The sequence below is a fragment of the Telopea speciosissima genome, chromosome 4 (assembly GCF_018873765.1).
Source record: "Telopea speciosissima isolate NSW1024214 ecotype Mountain lineage chromosome 4, Tspe_v1, whole genome shotgun sequence".
NCBI classification, from domain to species: domain Eukaryota; kingdom Viridiplantae; phylum Streptophyta; class Magnoliopsida; order Proteales; family Proteaceae; genus Telopea; species Telopea speciosissima.
The window spans coordinates 8,353,993-8,377,086 of NC_057919.1; the positions used below are offsets into that span (position 1 = coordinate 8,353,993).

At 39.9% G+C, this 23,094-nt stretch overlaps 1 protein-coding gene across 1 annotated transcript in view; it reads right to left on the minus strand.

Moving 5' to 3' along the window:
* Positions 1–23,094, minus strand: part of LOC122658277 (protein ENHANCED DOWNY MILDEW 2-like) — a 41,831-nt gene that overhangs the window by 12,964 nt on the left and 5,773 nt on the right. The window contains exons 5-12 of the mRNA XM_043853199.1: positions 14,762–15,009; positions 12,825–12,914; positions 12,068–12,736; positions 11,588–11,732; positions 11,382–11,483; positions 4,085–4,177; positions 3,589–3,630; positions 3,166–3,276 (exon numbers count right to left, since the gene is read on the minus strand). Coding sequence (XP_043709134.1) covers positions 3,166–3,276; positions 3,589–3,630; positions 4,085–4,177; positions 11,382–11,483; positions 11,588–11,732; positions 12,068–12,736; positions 12,825–12,914; positions 14,762–15,009 — 1,500 coding nt within the window. The remainder of the gene's footprint in view (positions 1–3,165; positions 3,277–3,588; positions 3,631–4,084; positions 4,178–11,381; positions 11,484–11,587; positions 11,733–12,067; positions 12,737–12,824; positions 12,915–14,761; positions 15,010–23,094) is intronic.

The following is a 23,094-nucleotide window of genomic DNA, read 5'->3' on the forward strand; positions in this document are numbered from 1 at the left end:
AAAGAAAGAATCGTGGGTGGGGGATATGTTAGGAAACAAAGTAAATGGGGAAACTTATCGATTTGCAAGAGGAGAAGAAGACACTTCGTCTTCAACCTTTGACCGAGAGAAGAACCGGGGGAGGAGACTGCAGATTTGATGAAGTCAACTACTCCGACAGGTGGGGGATTCTACTTCGTCTGCTCTGAGTTCGACTGCAACGAGGAAGCAAACTTCTGAACCAGGTATGTAAATTTCTTTCTTCTGCTTCGATTCTCTGTTTCTCTTCTTCTCGATTTTTTTTTTCTTTTCTGTTTCTGGTTTCTGGCGGAACCCTATGGGGTGGAATTGAAACGATGGAGTTGGGGAGAATGGATGGGGTTTTTTTGGTGCTTTTTTTTATTTTTGGTCTCTGTTACAGCAAAGAAGAAAGGGGTTGTTGCGGTTGGGGTTTCAGTGGAGTTGAAGGAGAGAAAGAAGGGTATGGGTTCTGCAGAAGATGAAAGGGGATGGGGTTACTGGTGTGACGATAGGACAATTGGGAGGATAAGAAATACAAGGAAGGAGAATGGGATAAGAGAGATGGACAGGAAGGGGATGGATCCTTTGGGCTCTGATACCAGATAATGCAGAACCAGGGTGGGTGCCTGCTACGGAGGGCTTCACAGAGGGAACAGTAGAAGAATTAGAAGAAAGGAGGGGGAAGGGAAAAGGGAACTCACGTTCATACACACGCTCTCACTGGGTTTCACAAATAACTTCTATTAATCAAATCTTCAAATCTGACTCTTCTATCGTAGTACATCAATTTAAAGGAAAATACCCTTTCATAAAATAGAAACTAACCAAAAGGACAACTACCAAAATAAGACATGTCTAAGAAAAGGAAACTACCAAATAAGCTCCTACGTAATCTACCCAAGAAATAAAACAAATATTGCATCCTAAACTAAACTACCAGCCCTTGCCAGACCAGAAAACCGGTTTAGGACCAGTCCTTGGTTTGGGCTTCCAAAGTGGGTCATGCCGGTCCAGCCAGGCTAAGGCAACTGCATCACCTTTATATCTTCTTTATCCTCTGTTTCCATCCCTAACAATTGGCAGGAAGCAATAGCTGAATAGAAATGGAAGGATGCAATGAACGAAGAAATGCTTGCCCTTGAGAAGAACCAAACCTGGGATTTGGTGAATCCTCCACCAGGGAAGAAACCCGTTGGTTGTAAATGGGTATTTGTTGTGAAACACAAGGCTGATGGCTCGATAGAAAGATACAAAGCAAGACTAGTTGCCAAAGGGCTTACTCAAATCCAAGGAATTGACTATCAAGAAACCTTTGCCCCTTTAGCAAAGATGAATACCGTATGAGTCATCATCTCTTGTGCTGTGAATAAAGGTTGGAAACTCCAACAACTTGATGTGAAGAATGCCTTCCTGCATGGAGACCTAGAGGAAGATGTTTACATGGAGATACCTCCTGGTTTTACTTCCCCAGATACACAGGGAAAGGTATACAAGTTGAAGAAAGCTCTGTATGGTTTGAAGCAGTCACCAAGGGCTTGGTTTGGCCGGTTCCATAAGGCTATGATTGCGTATGGGTATAAACAGAGCAATGCTGACCATACTTTCTTTGTTAAAAGAATGGGACAGCAAGTGACAATTTTGATTGTCTACGTTGATGACATAGTTATCACGGGCAGCGATGCACAAGAAATCCAAAAGCTGAAGACTTATTTGGGCACCGAATTTGAAGTCAAAGATTTGGGCCGGTTAAGGTACTTCTTAGGGATTGAGGTTGCCTATTCAGCCAAGGGCACATCTCTTTCCCAAAGAAAATATACCCTAGATTTATTGAGTGAGACAGGGATGCTTGGTTGTAAACCGGCAGATACTCCTCTTAAGCCCAACACACATTTGAAGAGTAAGGAAGGTGACCAGGTGGATAAGGGTAGCTACCAGAGATTAGTTGGTCGGTTGATATATCTTTCACATACCCGACCGGATATTACATTTGCTGTAAGCGTTGAGTCAATACATGCATGATCCTCACTCTTCTCACTTGAGGCTGCATACAGAATACTTCAGTACCTGAAGTCATCTCCTGGAAAAGGAGTTTTGTATTCACCACATAGTCATCTTCGGATAGAAGCCTACACTGATGCAGATTGGGCAAGAAGTAGGAAGTCAACCTCTGGATATTGCACATTTGTTGGAGGAAATTTAACTATGCGGAGAAGCAAGAAACAGGTAGTTGTGGCTCGGTCGAGTGCTGAAGTTGAATTTCGAGCTATGGCTCAGGGTATATGTGAACTCCTCTGGCTCAAGGGACTTCTCCAAGATTTGGGAATGACTGTTGATCTTCCAATGCGACTCTACTATGACAGCAAGTCTGCAATCAGCATTGCTCACAACCCGGTCCAACATGACCGTACCAAACATGTTGAGATCGATTGGCATTTTATGAAGGAGAAATTGGAGAAAGGAGTTATTTGTGTTCCATTCATTTAGTCAAGTGAGTAGCTGGCTAATGTTCTTACCAAAGGAATTAGTAGTAAACTATTTTGTCCTATTGTTAGCAAGTTGGGCACGTTTGACATGTATGCTCCAACTTGAGGGGGAGTGTTGTAATATGGGTTCAGGGGTAATATTGTCCTTGTACCTATAGTGTCTAGGTTCATTATGCACATATTAAATGTGCTAGTTGAGTGTTGAGCAAGTCATTCCATATTTGTAAAATTCTAAGATTATAAATAAAGGCATGGCCATTGTCACAGAGACAAGCCAGTATTCACAGAATTCTACACTAACAAATAATTGGCCCAAGTCTTTTTTAAATTGAGTTGAATTAGAGTTCGTATTTTGAATATTTTCTACTCTATCCAAGCTGCCAAAAGATACATAATGACAAGACAATGAACAACCAAAAAAAATCACGTCCAAGTTGCATCATGATTTTGATGGGTGCCCTAGAAATTCATTGTAGATCCATAACTCAAACCTCCAAAAAAATAATTTTATGCACCTTGAATGCAGAGTTGTCATCCTTTCAGTAGCATGCAAACAATAAATTATATATCCCAAACGACTACTTTCCAAATTAAAAGACCACCAAGTAACAAGGCAAGATCGACAGACCCAATCAACAGTGCTTGACAAGCTCAGAGGTAAAAAAGGAAAGGTAAAATTTACCTTTGGTTGTATAATATCATAGTTTTTGAAAGAGCAAATTTTCCCAGTGGCTTCAAGCTTTTCTTTCATTAAGCAACTAAAATCATTAGCGCCGCAACAAAAATCAACTATCTGTTCAAAAGAGACCATTAGTACTCAGGCTTTCTGGTAGTAAGATGGACACAATGATAAGTGATAACAAAGAATATCACATCAAAGTAAAATCAACAAAATAATAGTAACAATAAAATTAATATAAACCAACAATCTGCTCAGAAGTTCACTCACTGACACTTAAGGGTTTGAAAAAGGATGGAAAAATTATCATTTTTAGTAATGATTTTCTGTAGAAAGCATTGCTCATACTTGTTGCATGCTCAATACTGCGTAACAGAATCTGTGATGTAGCTACATAGATAAACAAAAGTGAGAATAAGTTCTTACTGTGTCACCGTCTTCTACATACCAATGCAGCTTGTCAACAATCTGCTAAGAAAAATTATGTGTCACTAATATTCCTCACCAAGCTGATCATTCACATACCATAAAGAAAATATAGGAAGAGATTCAAAAAACCATAATATCAATAACAGTAGTGACAAGAATGACAGCTGGAATCTTTAGTCATGAATACCTTAAAGCTAGGAAGAAAGAGAAATTCAAAAACCATAATAACCATAAAAACAGTGAAAAGGATGACAAGCTGGAATTCTTCAGACACGAACACCATAAAGCTGCAGTAACCTAGTTGACCTAAAATCTTGTAGTGATGAAATGGAAAATTCAACTGGTTAATACATATCATTGTGAAACATTGATGGACCAAAACCCTGCAAGTGCTCGCAATGCGAACTTGAAGCAACAATGCACTGGAAAATCTGAAAATATGAGATGCATTAAACATTTTTAATATTATTTAGCGTAATTGCTCTCTGCATACCTCCTTAAGCTTGTCCACTTTTGTGAAATGGCGACCAAATGATGTATAGCGCATACCATGGAGAAAAGGAGCAATATAGGTGTTCAGCGTCACCTACAGCAACATGGACAAACAACCAGCAGAATGCTTCATTCATCATAGTTTAAGAAAGTAATAGATATCCTTAACAGATCCTGAGGATGCTAATAACATCAGTACTACAGGGACTTGGACACAAGAATCAAACTACATCTTATGTGCTACCAGTAAGCATCTACTTTTCCAGGAAGTTTCAATGAGTTATCCTAAAAATCTTCCAAATGGTCAGGTGGAAGCCTGAAACAGATACTCCGTTAATACCTCCCTTTCCACATGTAACTTTCAGCCAAGTTCAACATCACAGCCCCCAAAAAAAAGTGAAAAGTGAAATAGTACCAAAGTCTCGGATAATCAGAGACAGAGAGGAGAAAAATGGAGATAAAGCTGGACGATAGAGGAATAACCTCCCTATCGTGAGCAGCAGTTTATGTAGATTACTAAACTGACTCTTAGTAACAGCCTACTAAGAGTCAAAGACTTAACTACAAAGATAAAGCAAAATAGAAATAAAAGTCTTACCTAGCCTAATAAATCTAATTGCAATAGGAAAGATAATTAATCATTAGCTAAAAACTTAGTTATGATCCCATGGTAAAGAGGTCCATGGACACCCATGGACCCCCAAACTGAGACACACTCTAACACTCCCCCTCAAGCTGGAGTATATATATCTCCTATAACCAGTTTGGAACAACCACCAAGAAACACAGGCCAAAATAACATCTTCGTGAACATATCATCAAGTTGATTGCCGGAGTCGACAACAACAATAACTCAGCCTTATCCCAATTAAATGGGGTCGGCTACATGGATCCTTGCAAAACAAGGTAGGGAAAACTGAGTTCCACACAAAAGGGAAATAAAAGTAAGAGGAATGAAGAATAAAAATGAAGAAAAACCAGGTTACTAGCAATATAAATTGCAGTTTGATTATCACAATACATCCTAATTGGTTTAGGAACTGAGAACCCCAATTCTTGTAGGAGGGACTTCAACCACATCAACTCCGCTGCAATATGAGTTATAGCTCTATACTCAGCCTCAACACTTGACTGAGCCACAGTAGTCTGCTACTTACTCCTCCAAGAAAAAAGATTGTCACCAACAAATATACAATATCCAGTAGTTGATTTATGATCATTGGCATCACCTGCCCAATCAAAATCAGAGTAACCCACATCAGTGTGACTATGACAACAATAAATAAACCTTTGCCAAGAGCATCTTTAAGATATCTCAAAATGCGACAAGCAGCATCCCACTGAGCATGTTTAGGACTATCCATAAATTGACTAATAACTCAAACGACAATAGAAATATCCGAACAACTGACAAATAAATAAGTTTCCCAACCACTCTTCTGTACTAAGGTTTATCCACGAACTCTTTGTCATCACACACCCCAAGTTTTAGATTAGGATCCATAAGGTGATCAACAAGCTTACAACCCAACATACCAATCTCAGATAGAAGATCTAGAACATATTTCCTCTGAGACAAATTGTCACCCTTTTTGTAATGAACGAATTCAATTCCCAATAATACTTGAGCATTCATGTGTCCATCTGAAAATGCCAGTAGAGATATGCTTTGACTTCTTCAATGCCAGATGAATCATTATTTGAAATTATAATATCATCAACGTACATAACAAGAATGAAGACCTTGTCCTCACGACGACGAACGAACACAGAGTGATCAAAGAAACACTAAGTGAATCCATAGCCACAGATAACTTTGTTGAACTTATCAAACCAAGCACAAGGAGACTATTTCAACCCATAAATAGCCTTGTGAAGGTGACATACCTTGGATGCATTCTCCCCCCCCCGAGCAACACACCCCGAAGGTTGCTCCATATATACTCATTCCTCAAGATCACCATAAAAAAAATCTGTTTTTAATAAAAAAAGGGTGTACCCAGTGCACGAGGCTCCCGCCACTGTGGGGTCTAGGGAGGTTAATAATGTAAACAACCTTACCCCTACATTCACAAAGAGGTTGTTTCCATACTCAAACCCATGACCACTTGGTCACAATGGAGCAACCTTACCGTTACACCAAGGCCTGCCCCAAAAAATATCATTTTTAATATCTAGCTAAAACAAAGGTCAATAAAGATTCATAGCCAAGAAGATAAGAACACGAACAGAATTAAGACGTGCCATTTGAGGGGTCTCAAAATAGTCAACGCCATATGTCTGAGTTAATCCTTTAGCAACCAAGCGAACCTTCATTTGCTTAATTCAACCATCTGGAAGGTACTTAACTGTGTAGTGTGTATACCCAACAACACCTTTCCTAAGGATAGATTAATAAGAGACCACGTTCAACGATTCAACAAGTCATCCATCTCAACATCCATAGCATGCTTCCAACCAAGATACAACAAGGCTTCCTGATACTTGGTAGGGATAGACACAGTAGATAAAGACAATGCAAAGTTGCGTAGTAAAGGTGGAAGATGAGACAATAAAAATTGAGAAACATGATATGCAATATTTAACTGTTGAGTATAAGTACGTGTACCTTTACGAAGAGCAACTAGCAAGTTATGAGAAGGGAGATCCTCAAACAAAGGGTCGGATGAAGTAGAGGGCGGTAGTGAAGGATCAGTTTGATCCGTCAAAGTTGACTTAGGACGATGCTTTTAGTGTTGCAACAACTTAGGTGGAAAATTAATAATGGGAGAGTCAGTTAAGGGAATGAGAGCAGAGATTGGTGGAGAGATCAAAACATCTACATCCATCTGACGGCTCTCAACAGAGATATATGGTGTAGATTCAAAGAAGGTAACATCAACACTGACGAAGTGTTGACGTGTAATAGGATCATAACATTTATAACCTTTTTGAGTGTGAGCTTAGTAAGAACACACACTTGGTAGCACGTGAGTATAACTTATCAATACCAGGGCAAAGGTTATGAACAAAACAGATACACCCAAACATCCGGGGAGGTAAACCAAATAGAGAGGCATCAGGAAACACTACAGAAAAAGGATATTTATTACTAAGAACAACAAATGTCATGCAATTTATTAAATAACGAGCCGTAAGAGGTTCATCAATCAAAAAATATTTGGGAACATGCATATGAAACATTAAGGAATGGGAAACCTCCAGCAAGTGCCGGTTTTTCCGTTCAGCAACACAACTTCATTGAGGAGTATAAGAGCAACTAGTTTGATGTATCATACCATGAGGAGAACAAAAGTCAAATGTTTCACGTCGGATATATTCTAAAGCATTATCTTAACGAAAAGCTTTAATTGACATGTCAAACTGAGTCTTAATTTTAGAATAAAATTGTTTAAAAGTATATAAAATCCAAAACGATCCTTTAACAGATATAACTACGTCATCCAAGAATGATCGTAAACAGAAATAACAAAATAGACAAACCCTAACTGACTCTTGACACAACAAGGACCCCCCACACATCAGAGTGAACTAAGGAAAACAAGGAAGAACTACGAGGAGCATTACGAGGCAGGAATAAGGTATGGTGATGCTTTCCAAGCTCACAAGCTTCACACTCACGACGAAATATCTTCTTGCAATTGAGAACCATTTGTTGTAGCTTGGAAAGAGAAAGATGCCCTAACCAATAATGCTACTAAATCGGAGAGGCAGAAGCAATTGTAGTACTGAAGTCATCAAAATAATATAGGCCATCCTTCTTTCGCCCTCCACCAATCATCTTCCTTGTCTGGAGATCCTGAAATACACAAGTAGGATAAAAGATGACTAAGCAATTCAAAGATTTTGTTAGTTGACTAAAAGACAAAGATTTAAAGGTCAGTTAGGAACATGAAGAACAGAAGTTAACTTAGGAAAGAGGGCAAAGAGACACACCCAGAAGCAGACACGTGTAGAGGAGCCATTAGCAAGTAAAACTCTAGAGGGACGTTCAATTTTCTGAAGTGAAGGAAGGACTTGGGACTTATCAGCCTTATGGGTAGAAGCACCCGAATCAATAATCTATGAAGTAGATAAAGTGGTAGTAAGCAAAGTGGATGTCCCTATGTGGGCCAGAGTGGTTATTGATGAGGAAGCGTCGATGGATGTCTGAAGATTTTAAAGAAGATTAGTAATTGATTGTAATCATCTCGAGACAAGGAACTTGATGAAGAAGCTCCAGAGCATAAAGTATTTGTATCGCCAGAAGGCACCTTCTCAGAGTTATCATAAAAAATAACGGAATTTTCTAATTGTGGAGCCCACTTTGATCGACCATGTTTAGCCCAACATGTATCAATAGTATGATTTAACTTACTACAAAAGGAACATTGTTTGTTGGGTAGGTCACCCTATTGTCGAACTGTACTATGACCACCACGGCCACAACCTCCCCATGGGTCACGTCCTCTCCCAGAGAAGTTAGAACCTCGACCATGGCCAGCAACAAAGGCAGAGCTGTCTTTAGGAGAGGTATCAACTCGTGAAGGAGTGGCATTTTGGTAAAGACGGGCAAAGGATTCATTAAGTGAAGGAACTTTCTCCCCAGCAAGCAGCTAGCTCTTAGCAGACTGATATCTAGGTTTAAACCAGTCATAAACTTCGCAACATGAAATTCTTCTCGCTGTAGTTTCAATTGTTCCAGATTAGTAGTGAGAGGCAAATGAATATTGAGTTCTTCTGCCATACCCTTAAAGATACTGAAGTACTCATTCAAGGAATAGTAGCCTTGTTTCAGGTTAAAAATTGTGATATAAATCATAATCACGGTATATATTATTTTCTTGGGAGAAGGTTTGCTTCAAGTAATCCCACATTCCTTTTGCAATCGTGTGGAACATGACATTGTCTGCAATAGCAGGATCAACAATGTTCCACAATCAGATGAGGAGGATGTCATTCTCACGTATCCACTCCTCATAAGCTTTCACATCAGCAGGTTCCTTAGAATCAACAGACGGAGGATCACATTGGAGACACTTTAGCTTCCCTTTAGCCTTAATATAAACTTTGACGGCCTGAGCCCATGGCAGATAATTAGCAACTCCAATGAGTTTGATTGTGGTGATCGGGGCATTAACATTGTTTGTGATTGATTTGGGATCAGCCATCAGCCCATCATGCACCAACTGCAACACCTGATCTGTTGACTCTAAGGAACCTGGTGATGTGAAAACTTATGAGGAGTGGATAGGTGAGAATGACATGAAAAGAACTCTACCAAATAGCAAGGAACTCCTTGAAACAACCTAAAATTTGGGAGAAAATTAATAGTAGCGAGAGGTGGTGGCAGATGACCACCAAATAAGGATCGAAGGATCCACCAGAACTAGGGAACAATGCCCTATAAACCAAGATTGATCTGATAAACAGATCTGGAAATGATGTAGAAATCAATGCAGTGGAAAGAAAGATAAAAAAAAAAAAAAACCAGGGTATCGCAGGCTGATAGGGAGAAAGTATGTTACCAAAGATCAGGAGCTCAGATTGGCTCCAAACCTGGATCAAAGAAGCTAATATTGAGCGAAAACAATGCCTCAAAATCACAAGAAGATCTGCTGAATAGATCAAAAGTAATTTGAGAATCAAAATTTCTGAAACCTACCCTAAAACAGGGTATCACATGGAGTGATGGTGAACAGCAATAATATAAAATCACCAAGGCTGATCGGCTCAGGACCAGATCAAGTAGACTTCCAATGATGGTTATCAACCCTTAAAACCTGAGAATGATCCGCTGGCCAGATAAGTAATTGAAGATCTTGACAATCCTCCAAAAAAAATATCCAGAACTGCCGCAAGCTGAACCAATAAATAGGTAGTAGAGACCCTAGTTTATCACCATCAACTAGGGCCTGAAATAGATATTAGGCAGCATAGGTTGCTGCAATCCTCGAATAAGAACTTTCTAGACTTTTAAATACAGAATCGAATGTTGCTACTGGTTATTGAAGGAGTTCTGATACCATGAATTAGAGACAGAGATGAGAAGAAGAGAATGGAGAGAATCGAGGTGGAAGAGAAAGCTGGACGATAGAGGAATAACCTCCCTATTGTGAGCAGCAGTTTATATAGATTAGTAACCTGACTCTTAGTATTAGCCCACTAAGAGTCAAAGACTTAATTACAAAGATAAAGTAAAATAGAAATAAAAGTTTTAACTAGCCTAACAAGTCAATTTACAATAGGAAAGATAATTAACCATTAGCTAAACTACTTAGTTATGATCCCCTGGTACAAATGTCCATGGAAACCCATGGACCCCCAAACCGAGACACACTCTAACAAAAAGAAAGTCCCCTTTCCGGTCAAGTTCTAACTGAACTTCAATGCCTAACAATAAGCGGAGAAGGTTTAAAAAATCATGGAGTACACATCTAATATGGATATCTCCCTTTCCACATGTAACTTACAGCCCAGTTCAACACCACCACCAACACCCCCCCCCCCCCCAAAAAAAAAAAAGAAGTGAAAAGAAAGTCCCCTTTCCAGTCAAGTTCTAACTAAACTTCAATGGCTAACAATATGCGGAGAAGGTTTAATACATCGTGGAGTACACATCTCATTTGGCTGATGGAACTGTCAACCATTGACATGGTTAATCCAGGAAGTGGCCAATCAGTTGGGCTATCCAGATTGGGAAGTTCATCATTTTACAAGGCTAAACATGAGGTATCATCTAGGACATGAACTCTTTCTCCATATGGTACAGCAAAGTTTTTACAAATTGGCCTCATCAGCATATTGAAAAGGCTCTAGCTCTCAACAGAATGGAATGATGTGTAGCTGCCAAGACAATTCAGGTCTCTTGAGCAGCAAAGGACGCTTAAGAAGAGGATAACATACAATGTGTAACATAAAATTAACATTGTATGATTCATTTGGAAGGAGTGAAGGACGGGGCATGAGGGAACAAATCATAGTTGTCAAGGTGTTGCCTAGGCACCGCCTAGGCATCCAGGCTCTTTCTTGGGTCCAAGGAGAAAGCTTGCCTTGTTGACACTTCACGAGTTTAAGCTTATATTTAACCCATGATTTGTTTATTATATGTTGGTTTTCTCATATTAGGCCATTACTAGCATGATTATATCATATTGCATTGATATGGCTTCTATGTTGCATATAAACATATATATATAAAATTATCATTGTTATATTACATATAGGCATTAATGCACGCCTAGGACGTTACCCCTCCAATGCCTTGGGTCGCCTAGTCGCCTTGACAACTATGGAACAAATTGAAAATGAGGAAATACCCGCCATTTCATTAACTGGTCAATAATCTTTGGTCCACAAACAGCTTTTGCATCTGCAATATTGCCACCTTTTTCCAATGTTTCTAAACCATTTCGAACAGCCTGCAAATACAGATAGAATAACTATAACAACCACAGTTTAGAAATCCACATAAGAGAATTTTTAGTAATATCTGTAGTTCCCACTTGAAATAAAAATAATTTACCCGAACCAAAGCCTCCACCCTTCCCTGTGTTATTAACTTGCGAGTGTCAGAGCTTGAGAAGTAAGTAGAAGTTAGACATTTAGGCTTTTTCTCGATTTCATTGGATGTAACAGAGGATGCCGACTGTTGTTTTAAAGTCAAAATTCTGCCTTAAAACACAAAAATTCAGAATATGAAAAGGAAGCCCAAATCATAAGCATTACAAAAAGGAGAGGGATAGGAACACTGCCCGCGGGCAGCACCAATCGGTGTAGAATGGGGCATCATACAGGAGGGGCAGGGGGTCATTACAAAAGGGGGAGGGGGGGGGGGGAAGAGAGATAGACACAAGAAGCGCTAGCTTGCGGAGTGCCCAGCCTTTTCCCAACTTTAAAATCTAACCAAGGGTTGCAACTTAAGCACTGTTTCTCATGAATGTCCATTAAGGAGAAAAGAAGAAGATTGCAACTGTCAAATCATGGACAAAGCAAGTAGTTTCACCTTTTTATCATGTCAGCATCTACTAATGGCTTTGAGCTACTGGAATTTCTTATCACAGGCTTACTGGGAATGGGTTTTCCAAGCATACGACAAGGTACTTCTTGCTTCTTTCCCTTAATTGCTTCTGACTGCTTCAGCAGTAAATTTAACTTAAAGCTACTGGAATTTCTGATCACAAGCTTACTGGTAATACGCTCCCTCAGTGAACTCCTTGGTAATTCTTGCTGCATTTTCTTTGCTGATTCTGACTTCTTCAACAGTAAATTTGACTGCTTTTCTCTTGAAGATTCATTGCTTTGACGTGCTGAAAAAAAATTGTTAACACTCGTTGGGAGGCACCTACTTTTGTCTTTCAAAGACATTCGGGAGGCATCAGCTACTTTAGGTTTCTTGAAGCAATCAACCCGCCATCCATAAAATGATTTCTCACCTTTTTTCAAAGACCCACCATTTTTTAAGGCAGAGCAGACATTTCCAACATGTTTTCGTTTCTTTCCAGTAATTCTTCCTGCAGCTGGGTCCTCAAAAGCCACATTTCCCTCCACAGCCACAACTTTCCCCTTACTTAAATGCAAGTTTTGTGAACTTTTTTTATCCCTTTCTTCAGAATGAGGAAATATAAGGTGGTCTCTATTTGGAGTTAAAATGTCCTTCCGGATTTTATGTTTCCTAGTCAAAACAGTTGCAAGGAAACAATCAAAAGTTCTGGAGGGTAAAAAAAGGCAATACAGAGCTACATATGGAAGTGAATACTTACAAACAGTATATCAAAATGCGATATGGAAGCAGACCTTCCCAAGCCCTTTGCATGATATTTTCTTCCTCCAAAGCTTCAAAAGAGATTTCCCTGATAAATTTCTGGGGATCAGAATACAGGGAGAGGTCAAAATTCAAGAAGAAAAAACAACTTCCATCAGAGAGAAGGGGGAAGTCAACTGCCTGTTGACTTCTGGTTTCATTTCAGGGTCATAATATATGTCACAGTGGAGTGTTCAGCTGACAGAATAGGGTTAATACATGTTTTCTTGTCAATAGATTTTCAGAACTCTTAGACTAATGGTCACAGGGGTATATCAGTGATATGAAGCTACAGTTTGAAGTCATATAAAACATTGGGTGATCTAGTCATTTTTATTTCTGTTTGAGAGTCTAAGGTTTCGAAAACCAGTTACTATGAGTCTTTATGGTCCAAATCATGATAGGACCCCTAGACCACTGATTTTGTTAAAGCTCGTAGTAGAGCATAGGAATACAACCAACAGGAGCAGAGCTTGTAGCCAAAGAAAAGCTGGAAACAATAAAAAAAGATAGAGGGGAGTCCATAGAAGGCAAGCACAAAACCAAGCACCCAAGAGCAAAAAGATTTTCCAGTTTTGATGCTCTTGCAATGTGGATTCATGATGTTGAGGTGGATTAATTTAATTTTAGGTGGATTCCTATGGAAATTTCTTCTTCTTCTTCTTCTTCTTCTTTTTTTTTTGGGGGGGGGGGGGTTGTGGCTCTTTTTCCCCCATTGGACTGAAACATACTACAATTGACGTACAAGCTATTCTCAACAATGAAGAGAAGCAACCAGCCAAAAACATAAATCAAATCATCCAAAACATCACACTGCAAATATTGTCCAGAAACCCAACCCCATTACTACAAGCAACCCTATAAACTTCTATTAAACAACCTAATGCAGTTACGGTGCAAGATTAGGGCCTGTTTTGATAGTACTTGGTTAGGGGCTTTTGTTTTAAATGTTTTTATTTGTAATGGGCACAATTATAAGGCTTAAATTTTAGGTCCATAGGGAGTCCATGAATTTAGTCCTTTAAATTAGCATTCTAATATGTGGGGGCGTTGAGCCCTCTTAGTCTTTGGGGGTAAAATAGTTTTAGTCCAGTAGTTTACCTAGAGTAGTCTCATTAATGCTAATCTAGTTAGTGTTACTGATTAAATCCATTATGTTACTTAGTAGTTGTTTATCTCTGTTAGACTATATCTAGGTGTTTAAAGTTGTTTGAAGTTCACTCAAACACAACTCTTGAGTAAGGATTTAAGCCCCATCAGATTACACAGTTGAGCTGTGAGCTTTTCTCCCCTACCCATCTATTCTCCTCACTTCTCTTTACTGTTCACAGGTACTGTTCACGTACTGTTTGTGGGTACTGTTCACAGTCCCATAACGGCCAGTATCTCTTCGCTCCATTCTCTTCTTCTCTCTCAGATCCAACTTAATATCAATTTTGTGCTCTGTTCTTCAACCAAATTGTTTCTCCCTGTTAATTTTTTGTTCTAATTACATAATATATTTTGTAATCATTGTTAAGATTTGTTATTAGCTCATCACATATAACAGTACAACCTTAAACCTGTTTGCATGTCAGATTCATATACTTTGAATATCTGTCTGCATCACAACTGTATTGCATCAATATTTATCTTTTTTACCTTGTTCTTGACATAATACACCTACCAACCATGCATTCTTCTTAAATTAGAGGCACAACTGATGATCCCTAGAATAGTATCCCTTCACTATAATTCCATAAAATTCCCATGTCCATGAGTATCTAAATATCATATATAATGAAAGGCACTCTAGTCTCTTCAGACTAAACACCTACTTTTCAGTATATCAAACTTCTTTTTCTAGTCAAATTTCTCAAAAAGCAAATAGGAAATGTAAAAAAGAATGGGGAGTACCTAGGCAAGCATTTCCTATGGTAAGCAGTTGGACAACGTCTACAAATTGCAAACCGTAGTTCTTCAACCTCCTTATTTTCTCCCTGTCTACAAATAATGCATTTATGGATGGGACAAGTAAATGTTTCACCCGCAGCAATCCGTCTCTGAAGCTCTTCCCCATAAGTTCTATCCTCCAAATGGAGCAGTTCTACAACACAATAGGGATGATAGAAATGGCCACAAGTTCCAGAAGAACATAGAAAGACCTGAAATATTTGGCCAAGGAACACTGAGATGCAGATCCAATTATCCAAATGCATATGAGATACAATCGTGGGTAAGGCATAGTACTAGAAATAACCTATATGTGCTTCAATTATGGATAAGGCATGTGAGGACAGTGAAATTGGTGGTCCAAAAAAAATATAAAGTTTATACCAAATTATGCTTTTAGAAATTAATTGTGATTAAAAGCAAACATCATGGATAAAACAAGACCATGTGGAGCAGATGCGGAAAGAGTTCTGCAACAAAACGTGAACATATATAAAGATAAATCCATTAAATGTCAATTATCAAAAAAAAGGTACCAGATGTCCTCTTTTCTTTTTTTGGATAAAATACAGAAAACTCTATTAAATGATAAGGAGTACACAAAACTGGAAGATATTTGGGATATCATAAAATGATGTAAAAACATCATGCAAATAATCCCATATTTTACACTTTAGTTGTTTTTCTCACTTAGTCCCAATAAAACTCTAAATTATCAATCATATATTTGTTTTGGAAAAAAATATATTAAATATTTCATTTCAGCTGCCAAAATGAAAGTATATGAAACACGTGATTCACTGAAATTCTTTTAGTTTTGTTGCTTTGGGTTTATATTCCGTTATAGCCTATTGTGCTCATTTCAGATTGGGAGTCTTTTCACATGAGTACAAAATCAATTTATGGGAGTTCACTTTAAGATTGAAAAACAAATAAAGGGAGGTTTATGTTGTAATATGGGTACAAGGGTAGAATTGTCTTATAGGGGTATTTTGGTCTTGAACACATTCTAGAATATTCTCCTACATATTATAAATAAAGCTGGCCTGTGTCACATTAGACACAAGTCATTCTCCCAATTCCCAAGATTGATTTCATCATGGTATCCAGAGCCAAGAGAAATCAACCTAGGGTTTCGTGCCTTAATGCTTGAGCACACCATTACCGCTGCCGCTATCCCTCACCAAACCGCAGCACCACCACCACTTCCACCCTCACCACTACCGCCTCGCTCTCCTCTCTGCTCACCCTCTCTCTCTCTCTCTTTCGCGAGACTACCGGCACAGCCACCTTCCGCCATCTTCCACCTCTCCACACCTTTCCGCCTTCACCACCTTTTTCCACCACCGGCAGGGTTTCTTTCCCAGGTTTCCTCTCTCGTTCTCCCTTGATGGTGAGTGTATCCCACCAATGGTCTTTTTCCATCCTCTATTTATGAATTAAATCTCCTTTTTTGGGGGATTTTTTTATGTGGTGATTTTATAAGTGCGATTTGTGAGTTTGCCTTCTCATCAACAGCCATGTCTGATGACGAACATTCAGCCATCTCTTCTGGACAAGGAGCGTCCTCTGTGCATCGTGAAAAGGCTTTCCCTACTGTCCAGACTAACTCTATCAAGCTTAATGGAACAATTACCTCATGTGGTCGAGGTTTGTTTTGCTTGCGGTTGGTTCCCGTGGTTTGATGGGACATCTGACTGGTAAATCTGTTCGTCCTACTACTGCTGGTAAGGCCCAGGATAAATGGGACATCGATGAGTGTCTTGTGATGTCTTTTGTTCTCAGTTCTATTGAACCTTCAATCTCCCAATGCTATCTTCTACTAGAGAGTGCATCCGATGTATGGAGTATTGCCAAAAAAACCTATTCTAAAGTTGGCAATGCTGCCCAGTGCTATGAACTCCGTAGGAAGATTCATAAGATGGAACAGAAGGATCTTACTCTCAGCCAGTACTATAATACCATGAGGGATATTTGGTAGACTTTGGATTTTTATGGGAAATGTACTGCTACATGCCAGGCTGACACTATAGCTTATCGCAAGTGGGAAGAAAACCTTTGGGATTATATTTTTTGGTCGGGCTAAATATGGAGTATGAACAGATCCGTTCTCATGTGTTGAATAAGGATCCTTTTCCTACTCTTGAACAAGCCTATGCAATTGTGCCTTCAAAAGAAAGCAGGCGAGAAGCTATGGTTCATCCTCCACCTATAGAGCGTGCTGCTCTTTATACGGCCCCTACCAAGGGTGCTTTGGCCTCTACCCTTGGGTCTAGTGGGGCTCCTGTTCGTGGCACTGCTCAGCCTGGTAAATCTCCTGTGAAATGTGACTATTGTGGTAAGGAACGCCACACCAAGGATAGATGTTGGAAGCTACATGGTCGACCACCCAAATCTCATCAGCGTGGTCAACCACGATCTGGAGGAAGTGCTGCCCATCAATCTGTAACTGAAGATACTTCGTCTGATACACCTCTCTCTACAGATGAGCTGAGTCACCAGCGTCATTTGATGTCTAGGCTGGAAACTACTACTTCAGCACCTTCGGCCCATGCCAGTGTTGCCTCTGCCACTGCTGCCCCTTCTTCCAATCATTCTACATCTTCCACTTTAGGTATGGAGTTTTGTGGTCATAGCTCCTCTGTCAAATCGGGTTTCTTGGATCATTGACTCTAGAGCTACTGACCACATGACGGGTTCTCCTTCATTTTTTTCCCAATATTATCCATTAGCCGGTAATAATAAGGTTCGGGTTGCTAACGGCTCTTTTTCACCCATCTTAGGAAAGGGCTTTATTAAATGTTCACCTTCTCTTTCATTATCTTTTGTTCTCCATATTCCACATTTTTCTACTAACCTGTTATCCTTTATTAGTATTACACACGTGAGCTAAACTGTAAAGTAACTTTCTTTCCTTCTCACTGTGTATTTCAAGACTTGGAAACGGGCAGTACGATTGCATGTGGTAAGATGGAAGGTGGCATGTACCTGTTAGAGCACACTGCATTATCTACCGTGGCTTCTCTCCCAGGATCTTCTTCCAAAGCTCTTGCTGATTGGCACACTTGGCATTGCAGATTGGGACACCCACCTTTAAGAACTCTTTCTAGTTTGTTACTTTATTTCCTACTTTTTCTAAGTCATGTAATTTAAACAATTTTCACTGTGATGCTTGCATTCTTGTAATGCGAACCAGACATACTTATCCTATTTCAGATAAACATAGCTTGCTTCCAGTCAGTTTAATTCATTCTGATGTGTGGGGCCCTACCCATGTGGTTCCATCTTCCGATTATCGTTGGTTTGTGACATTTATAGATTGTTATAGTTGGACAACATGGGTGTATTTAATGCAACAGAAAAGTGATGTGTTCCATATTTTTAAACATTTTCATAATAGGGTAAATTACACATCACCCCCTGGTTTTTTAAAATACTCATTCGTCCCCCTCTACAATAACGGTGTTAGTCTGCTATTAGTTATTGGTGTGAAAGGACTATTTTACCATTGTACTAAAACATTAGGATTAAATTTACAATACTACCCTTCAAAATCTATGTTTGGATGTCAAGGGTAGTTTAGGGATTTAAATTTATTTAACTGGCTGACATCGTAACTTAACAGCATAAAACTAACAGTAGGGACTAATTTGTCATATTGGGGTCTAATACAGGGGATGATTTGAGTTTCGTTTGAAAACCAAGGGTGACATGTAATTTACCCTTCATAATATGGTTACTACTCAATTTGATGCCAAAATCTGAATTCTTCGGTCAAATAATGGCACTGAGTACTTTGTTGGGACCTTTCAGTCTTATTTTTCTAACCATGGGATTATCCATCAAACCTCCTGTGTTGATACTCCACCTCAAAATGGAGTGGCAAAGAGGAAAAACCGTCATCTTCTTGAGGTTGCTAGGTCCTTACTTTTTTCTATGAATGTCCCTGTACGTTTTTGGGAGGATGATGTTACCACTGCAACCTTTCTTATTAATAGGATGCCCTCTCGTGTCTTGGATAATAAAAGTCTGATGTAGTCCTAGGTAGGAGCAGTCCCACTAGGAACCAGGGTAATAGGATCACCTAACAAGGCTGGCCGATGGGACAGCTTAGGCTAATTAGGGCAAAATTAGGGTTAGGGTTGAATAATGGTAATGGGGTTTATGGGGTTTTAATGTGCAGGCCTAGGGTATTTTATTGACATATAAATAAAAGGGTTTTGAAAGGTTCTAAAATTCTACAATCCTGGCAGAATCGAGTTGCAGGTTTTAGGTTTAATGGGGTGGAGGAATGGAGGGGTTGTAGACTTGTAGTGGAGATTATGGACTGGGTTTAAGGTCGAGTGTAGGGAGAGGTTTGGGGTATATAGGCTGGAAATAGGGTTCGAAATTGATGGCTAGATCTGGAATTATGAGGGAGTCCTAGTTGAGGTAGGAGTTGCAGGTTTAATGGAGATTAGGGCTTGATGGATGGAGGGGAATGTGGATTAGGTCTAAGGGAAGGATAATGGCTAGGTAGAAGAAGGTTATAAAATAAAGTGCAGGTTCAAACTTACTGTATTGCAAGAACAATGGCAGCAGCTTGAGATCTTGAAGGAACCTCCCGATCTTCACGATGCAAGGAGTCGCAGGAGTCCACCTACCCTTTACCACCTTGAGATCCACAAGGATGTAAGAACTCACAGAGGAGCAGAGGCAGCAGCATGATGAAAGCAAACAAAGCTTGAAAGCAGAAATTTTTTAATGCAGAATAGTGGGGGAGCCTGCCCACGATTGCTTTATTTATAATCTGAAAAAGGGCCAAAGGCCTTACACATATTCAGATCTGGATTTGGAATCCCAGATCTGATTCCTAATTAAAAAACAACTCCACCCTCTTAAAATTGTGGAGGGGAAGAATAAAACATAGTTTTAGACAAAAATTAAAAGATGCTCTAAGAGCCAATAGAAATAAAACAAAATCAGCCAATAAGAAAGAGTCACTTAAATTGGACCATTGGTTAGACCGGTTCAATCTAAGAGCTCAAAAAAAAAACCTAAGTATAGAAAAGAAAACTCTTCTAAGGCTCCAACAATCAGTCCCTTGGGACTATTTCTTCTTCCTTCCTGTGCTTGGACCTGCATCAGCTCTCCCCGGCTTAGAAACATTCATCTCCGATGAATGGGTGAAGGCCATGTATCGATCATACAGCTCGAGGTCAAGCCTCTTGAAGTCATCTGCATGGATCCAAGTACTATCCTGGCGCGGGCGACCTTTCCACCTGACAAGGAAAGAATGATACCCAGTGCCATGTCGAGTGGTCTTATGCATGTCGTCTAGGACCTCCTCGATCACATCTTCAGTAGGTGGCCTCAGTTGGGGCAGCCGCAACATGTGCTCCGAATCACCATCATTTGAATGATGCCCCGTGTACACATAAAGATCAGCCACGTTGAATACATTGATGCCAATATCAGCAGGCAACTCTAGAACATAAGCATTGGGTCCAATACGTTTCAGCACCTTGTATGGACCCATCTTCTTTGGATGGAGTTTGCTGTTGACACCCGGTTGGTGTCTCTCTGGGTTCACCCGTACCATGAGTCCATGACCATGTCTCCAGGCTTGAACTCAACGAACTGGCGATGCTTGTCAGCAGTGGTCTTGTAGTGATCCATATTGAGTGCTATCTTGCGTCGAACATCAGCGTGCACTTCAGTGATATGGCGGAGGAATTCGTCTGCTTCCACACTTACCCGAGCTTGAGGGGGTAAGGGAATAAGATCAATAGGACAGTGGGGTTGTATCCCAAGGAGAATCTCGAAAGGGGTACGACCGGTGGTCCTGTTCACGGAACTGTTGTATGCGAACTCAGCAATGTCAAGGATAAAAGGCTGGTCGATTGGAACAGCTTAGGCTAATTAGGGCAAAATTAGGGTTGGGGTTGAATAATGGTAATGAGGTTTATGGGGTTTTAATGTGCAAGCCTAGGGTATTTTATTGACATATAAATAATAGGGTTTTGAAAGGTTCTAAAATTCTGCAATCCTGGAAGAATCGAGTTGCAGGTTTTAGGTTTAATGGGGTGGAGGAATGGAGGGGTTGTAGACTTGTAGTGGAGATTATGGACTGGGTTTAAGGTCGAGTGTAGGGAGAGGTTTGGGGTATATAGGCTGGAAGTAGGGTTCGAAATTGATGGCCAGATCTGGAATTATGAGGGAGTCCTAGTTGAGGTAGGAGTTGCAGGTTTAATGGAGATTAGGGCTTGTTGGATGGAGGGGAATGTGGATTAGGTCTAAGGGAAGGATAATGGCTAGGTAGAAGAAGGTTATAAAATAAAGTGCAGGTTCAAACTTACTGTATTGCAGGAACAATGGCAGCAGCTTGAGATCTTGAAGGAACCTCCCGATCTTCACGATGCAAGGAGTCGCAAGAGTCCACCTACCCTTTACCACTTTGAGATCCACAAGGATGTAAGAACTCACAGAGGAGCAGAGGCAGCAGCACGATGGCAGCAAACAAAGCTTGAAAGCAGAAATTTTTTAATGCAGAATAGTGGGGGAGCCTGCCCACGATTGCTTTATTTATAATCTGAAAAAGGGCCAAAGGCCTTACACATATTCAGATCTGGATTTGGAATCCCAGATCTGATTCCTAATTAAAAAACAGCTCCACCCTCTTAAAATCGTGGAGGGGAAGAATAAAACATAGTTTTAGACAAAAATTAAAAGATGCTCTAAGAGCCAATAGAAATAAAACAAAATCAGCCAATAAGAAAGAGTCACTTAAATTGGACCATTGGTTGGACCGGTTCAATCTAAAAGCTCAAAAAAAAAAACTAAGTATAGAAAAGAAAACTCTTCTAAGGCTCCAACAATCAGTCCCTTAGGACTATTTCTTCTTCCTTCCTGTGCTTGGACCTGCATCAAAGTCCCTCCTTGGAAATGTCACTTTTCCTATTCCTCCTAAAGTTTTTGGGTATGTTGCTTTTGTTTGCAATCATCATGTCCATGGGAAATTAGATCCTCGGGGTCTCCATTGTATATTTTTTGGGCTACTCTGCCACCCAAAAGGGATATAAATGTTATCATCCTTCTTCCCAGAAAGTTTTTGTGTCCATGGATGTTGTTTTCCAGGAATCTGTTCTATCCTGTCCCTCTTCAAGGGGAGTCTGTTCAAAGTGAAGCGGTCCTTCAGTGTATTCCTACTATAAGGCAGCCATGGGAAGAAGAGGAAGTTCTTGTTCTTGAAGATGGGGTTACTAGTCAGGAACAAGATCAAAGCCAAATTGTGGTTCCTATTTAGGGGGAGACTCAAGTGCCGGTAGGAACCACGGTTCATCCAGGTCAGGAAAATAAGGTTCAGGGAGATAACCCACTTAAAGTGTTTGCCAGGAAGAGGAAACAAGAGCAGCATAGGCCTATAACCATCTCGCCCACAGAATTGACTGAAACGATTCCAAGTCCTATTGACTCTGTTCCTACTGGTAAGCAACTCTCTACTCCTCTTAGTGATCTTACTCTGGACCTTCCAATTGCTGTTAGGAAAGGTAAACGTAGTTGTACTCATCATCCTATATCTAATGTGGTCTCCTATGAGTCTTTGTCTCCTAGTTTTCAGACCTTTCTTGCTTTTTTGTCTTTTGTTTCTATCCCTAACTCTTGGTAGGAGGCAATAGCACACTCGGATTGGAAAGAAGCTATGGAGAAAGAGATGAGAGCTCTAGGTAAAAATAACACGTGGGATTTGGTTTAGCTACCACCTGGAAAGAGAGTTGTAGGGTGTAAATGGGTATTTGCAGTTAAACATAAAGTTGATGGAAGCATTGAGAGATATAAAGCCAGGCTTGTTGCTAGAGGCTTTACCCAGACGTATGGGATTGATTATCAGGAGACGTTTGCTCCAGTGACCAAGATGAATATTGTGAGAGTGCTCCTGTCTTATGCAGTCAATCAGGGATGGGACTTATTTCAAGGTGATGTAAAAAATGCATTCTTGCATGGTGAATTGGCTGAAGAAGTCTACATGGACATTCCACCAGGTTTTGATTCTCAGAGGACTCAGGGAAAGGTGTGCAAGCTGATGCAGGTCCAAGCACTAGGAAGAAGAAGCCTTGACCTAGGCTGCTGTTTTGTTTTTTCGTTGGAGCCTTCTATACTTAGTTTTTTTCAAGTACTTTAATTAAGGGCAAATTAGTCTTTTGGCCGTTAATTATTTCAGCTGTTTTATTTGACTTTTATTTCCCTCCATGATTTCTTTTAGGAGGATTGCTTTGTTTTTTAAATCAGATTTGGATTACAAGTCTGATTGTTATGTT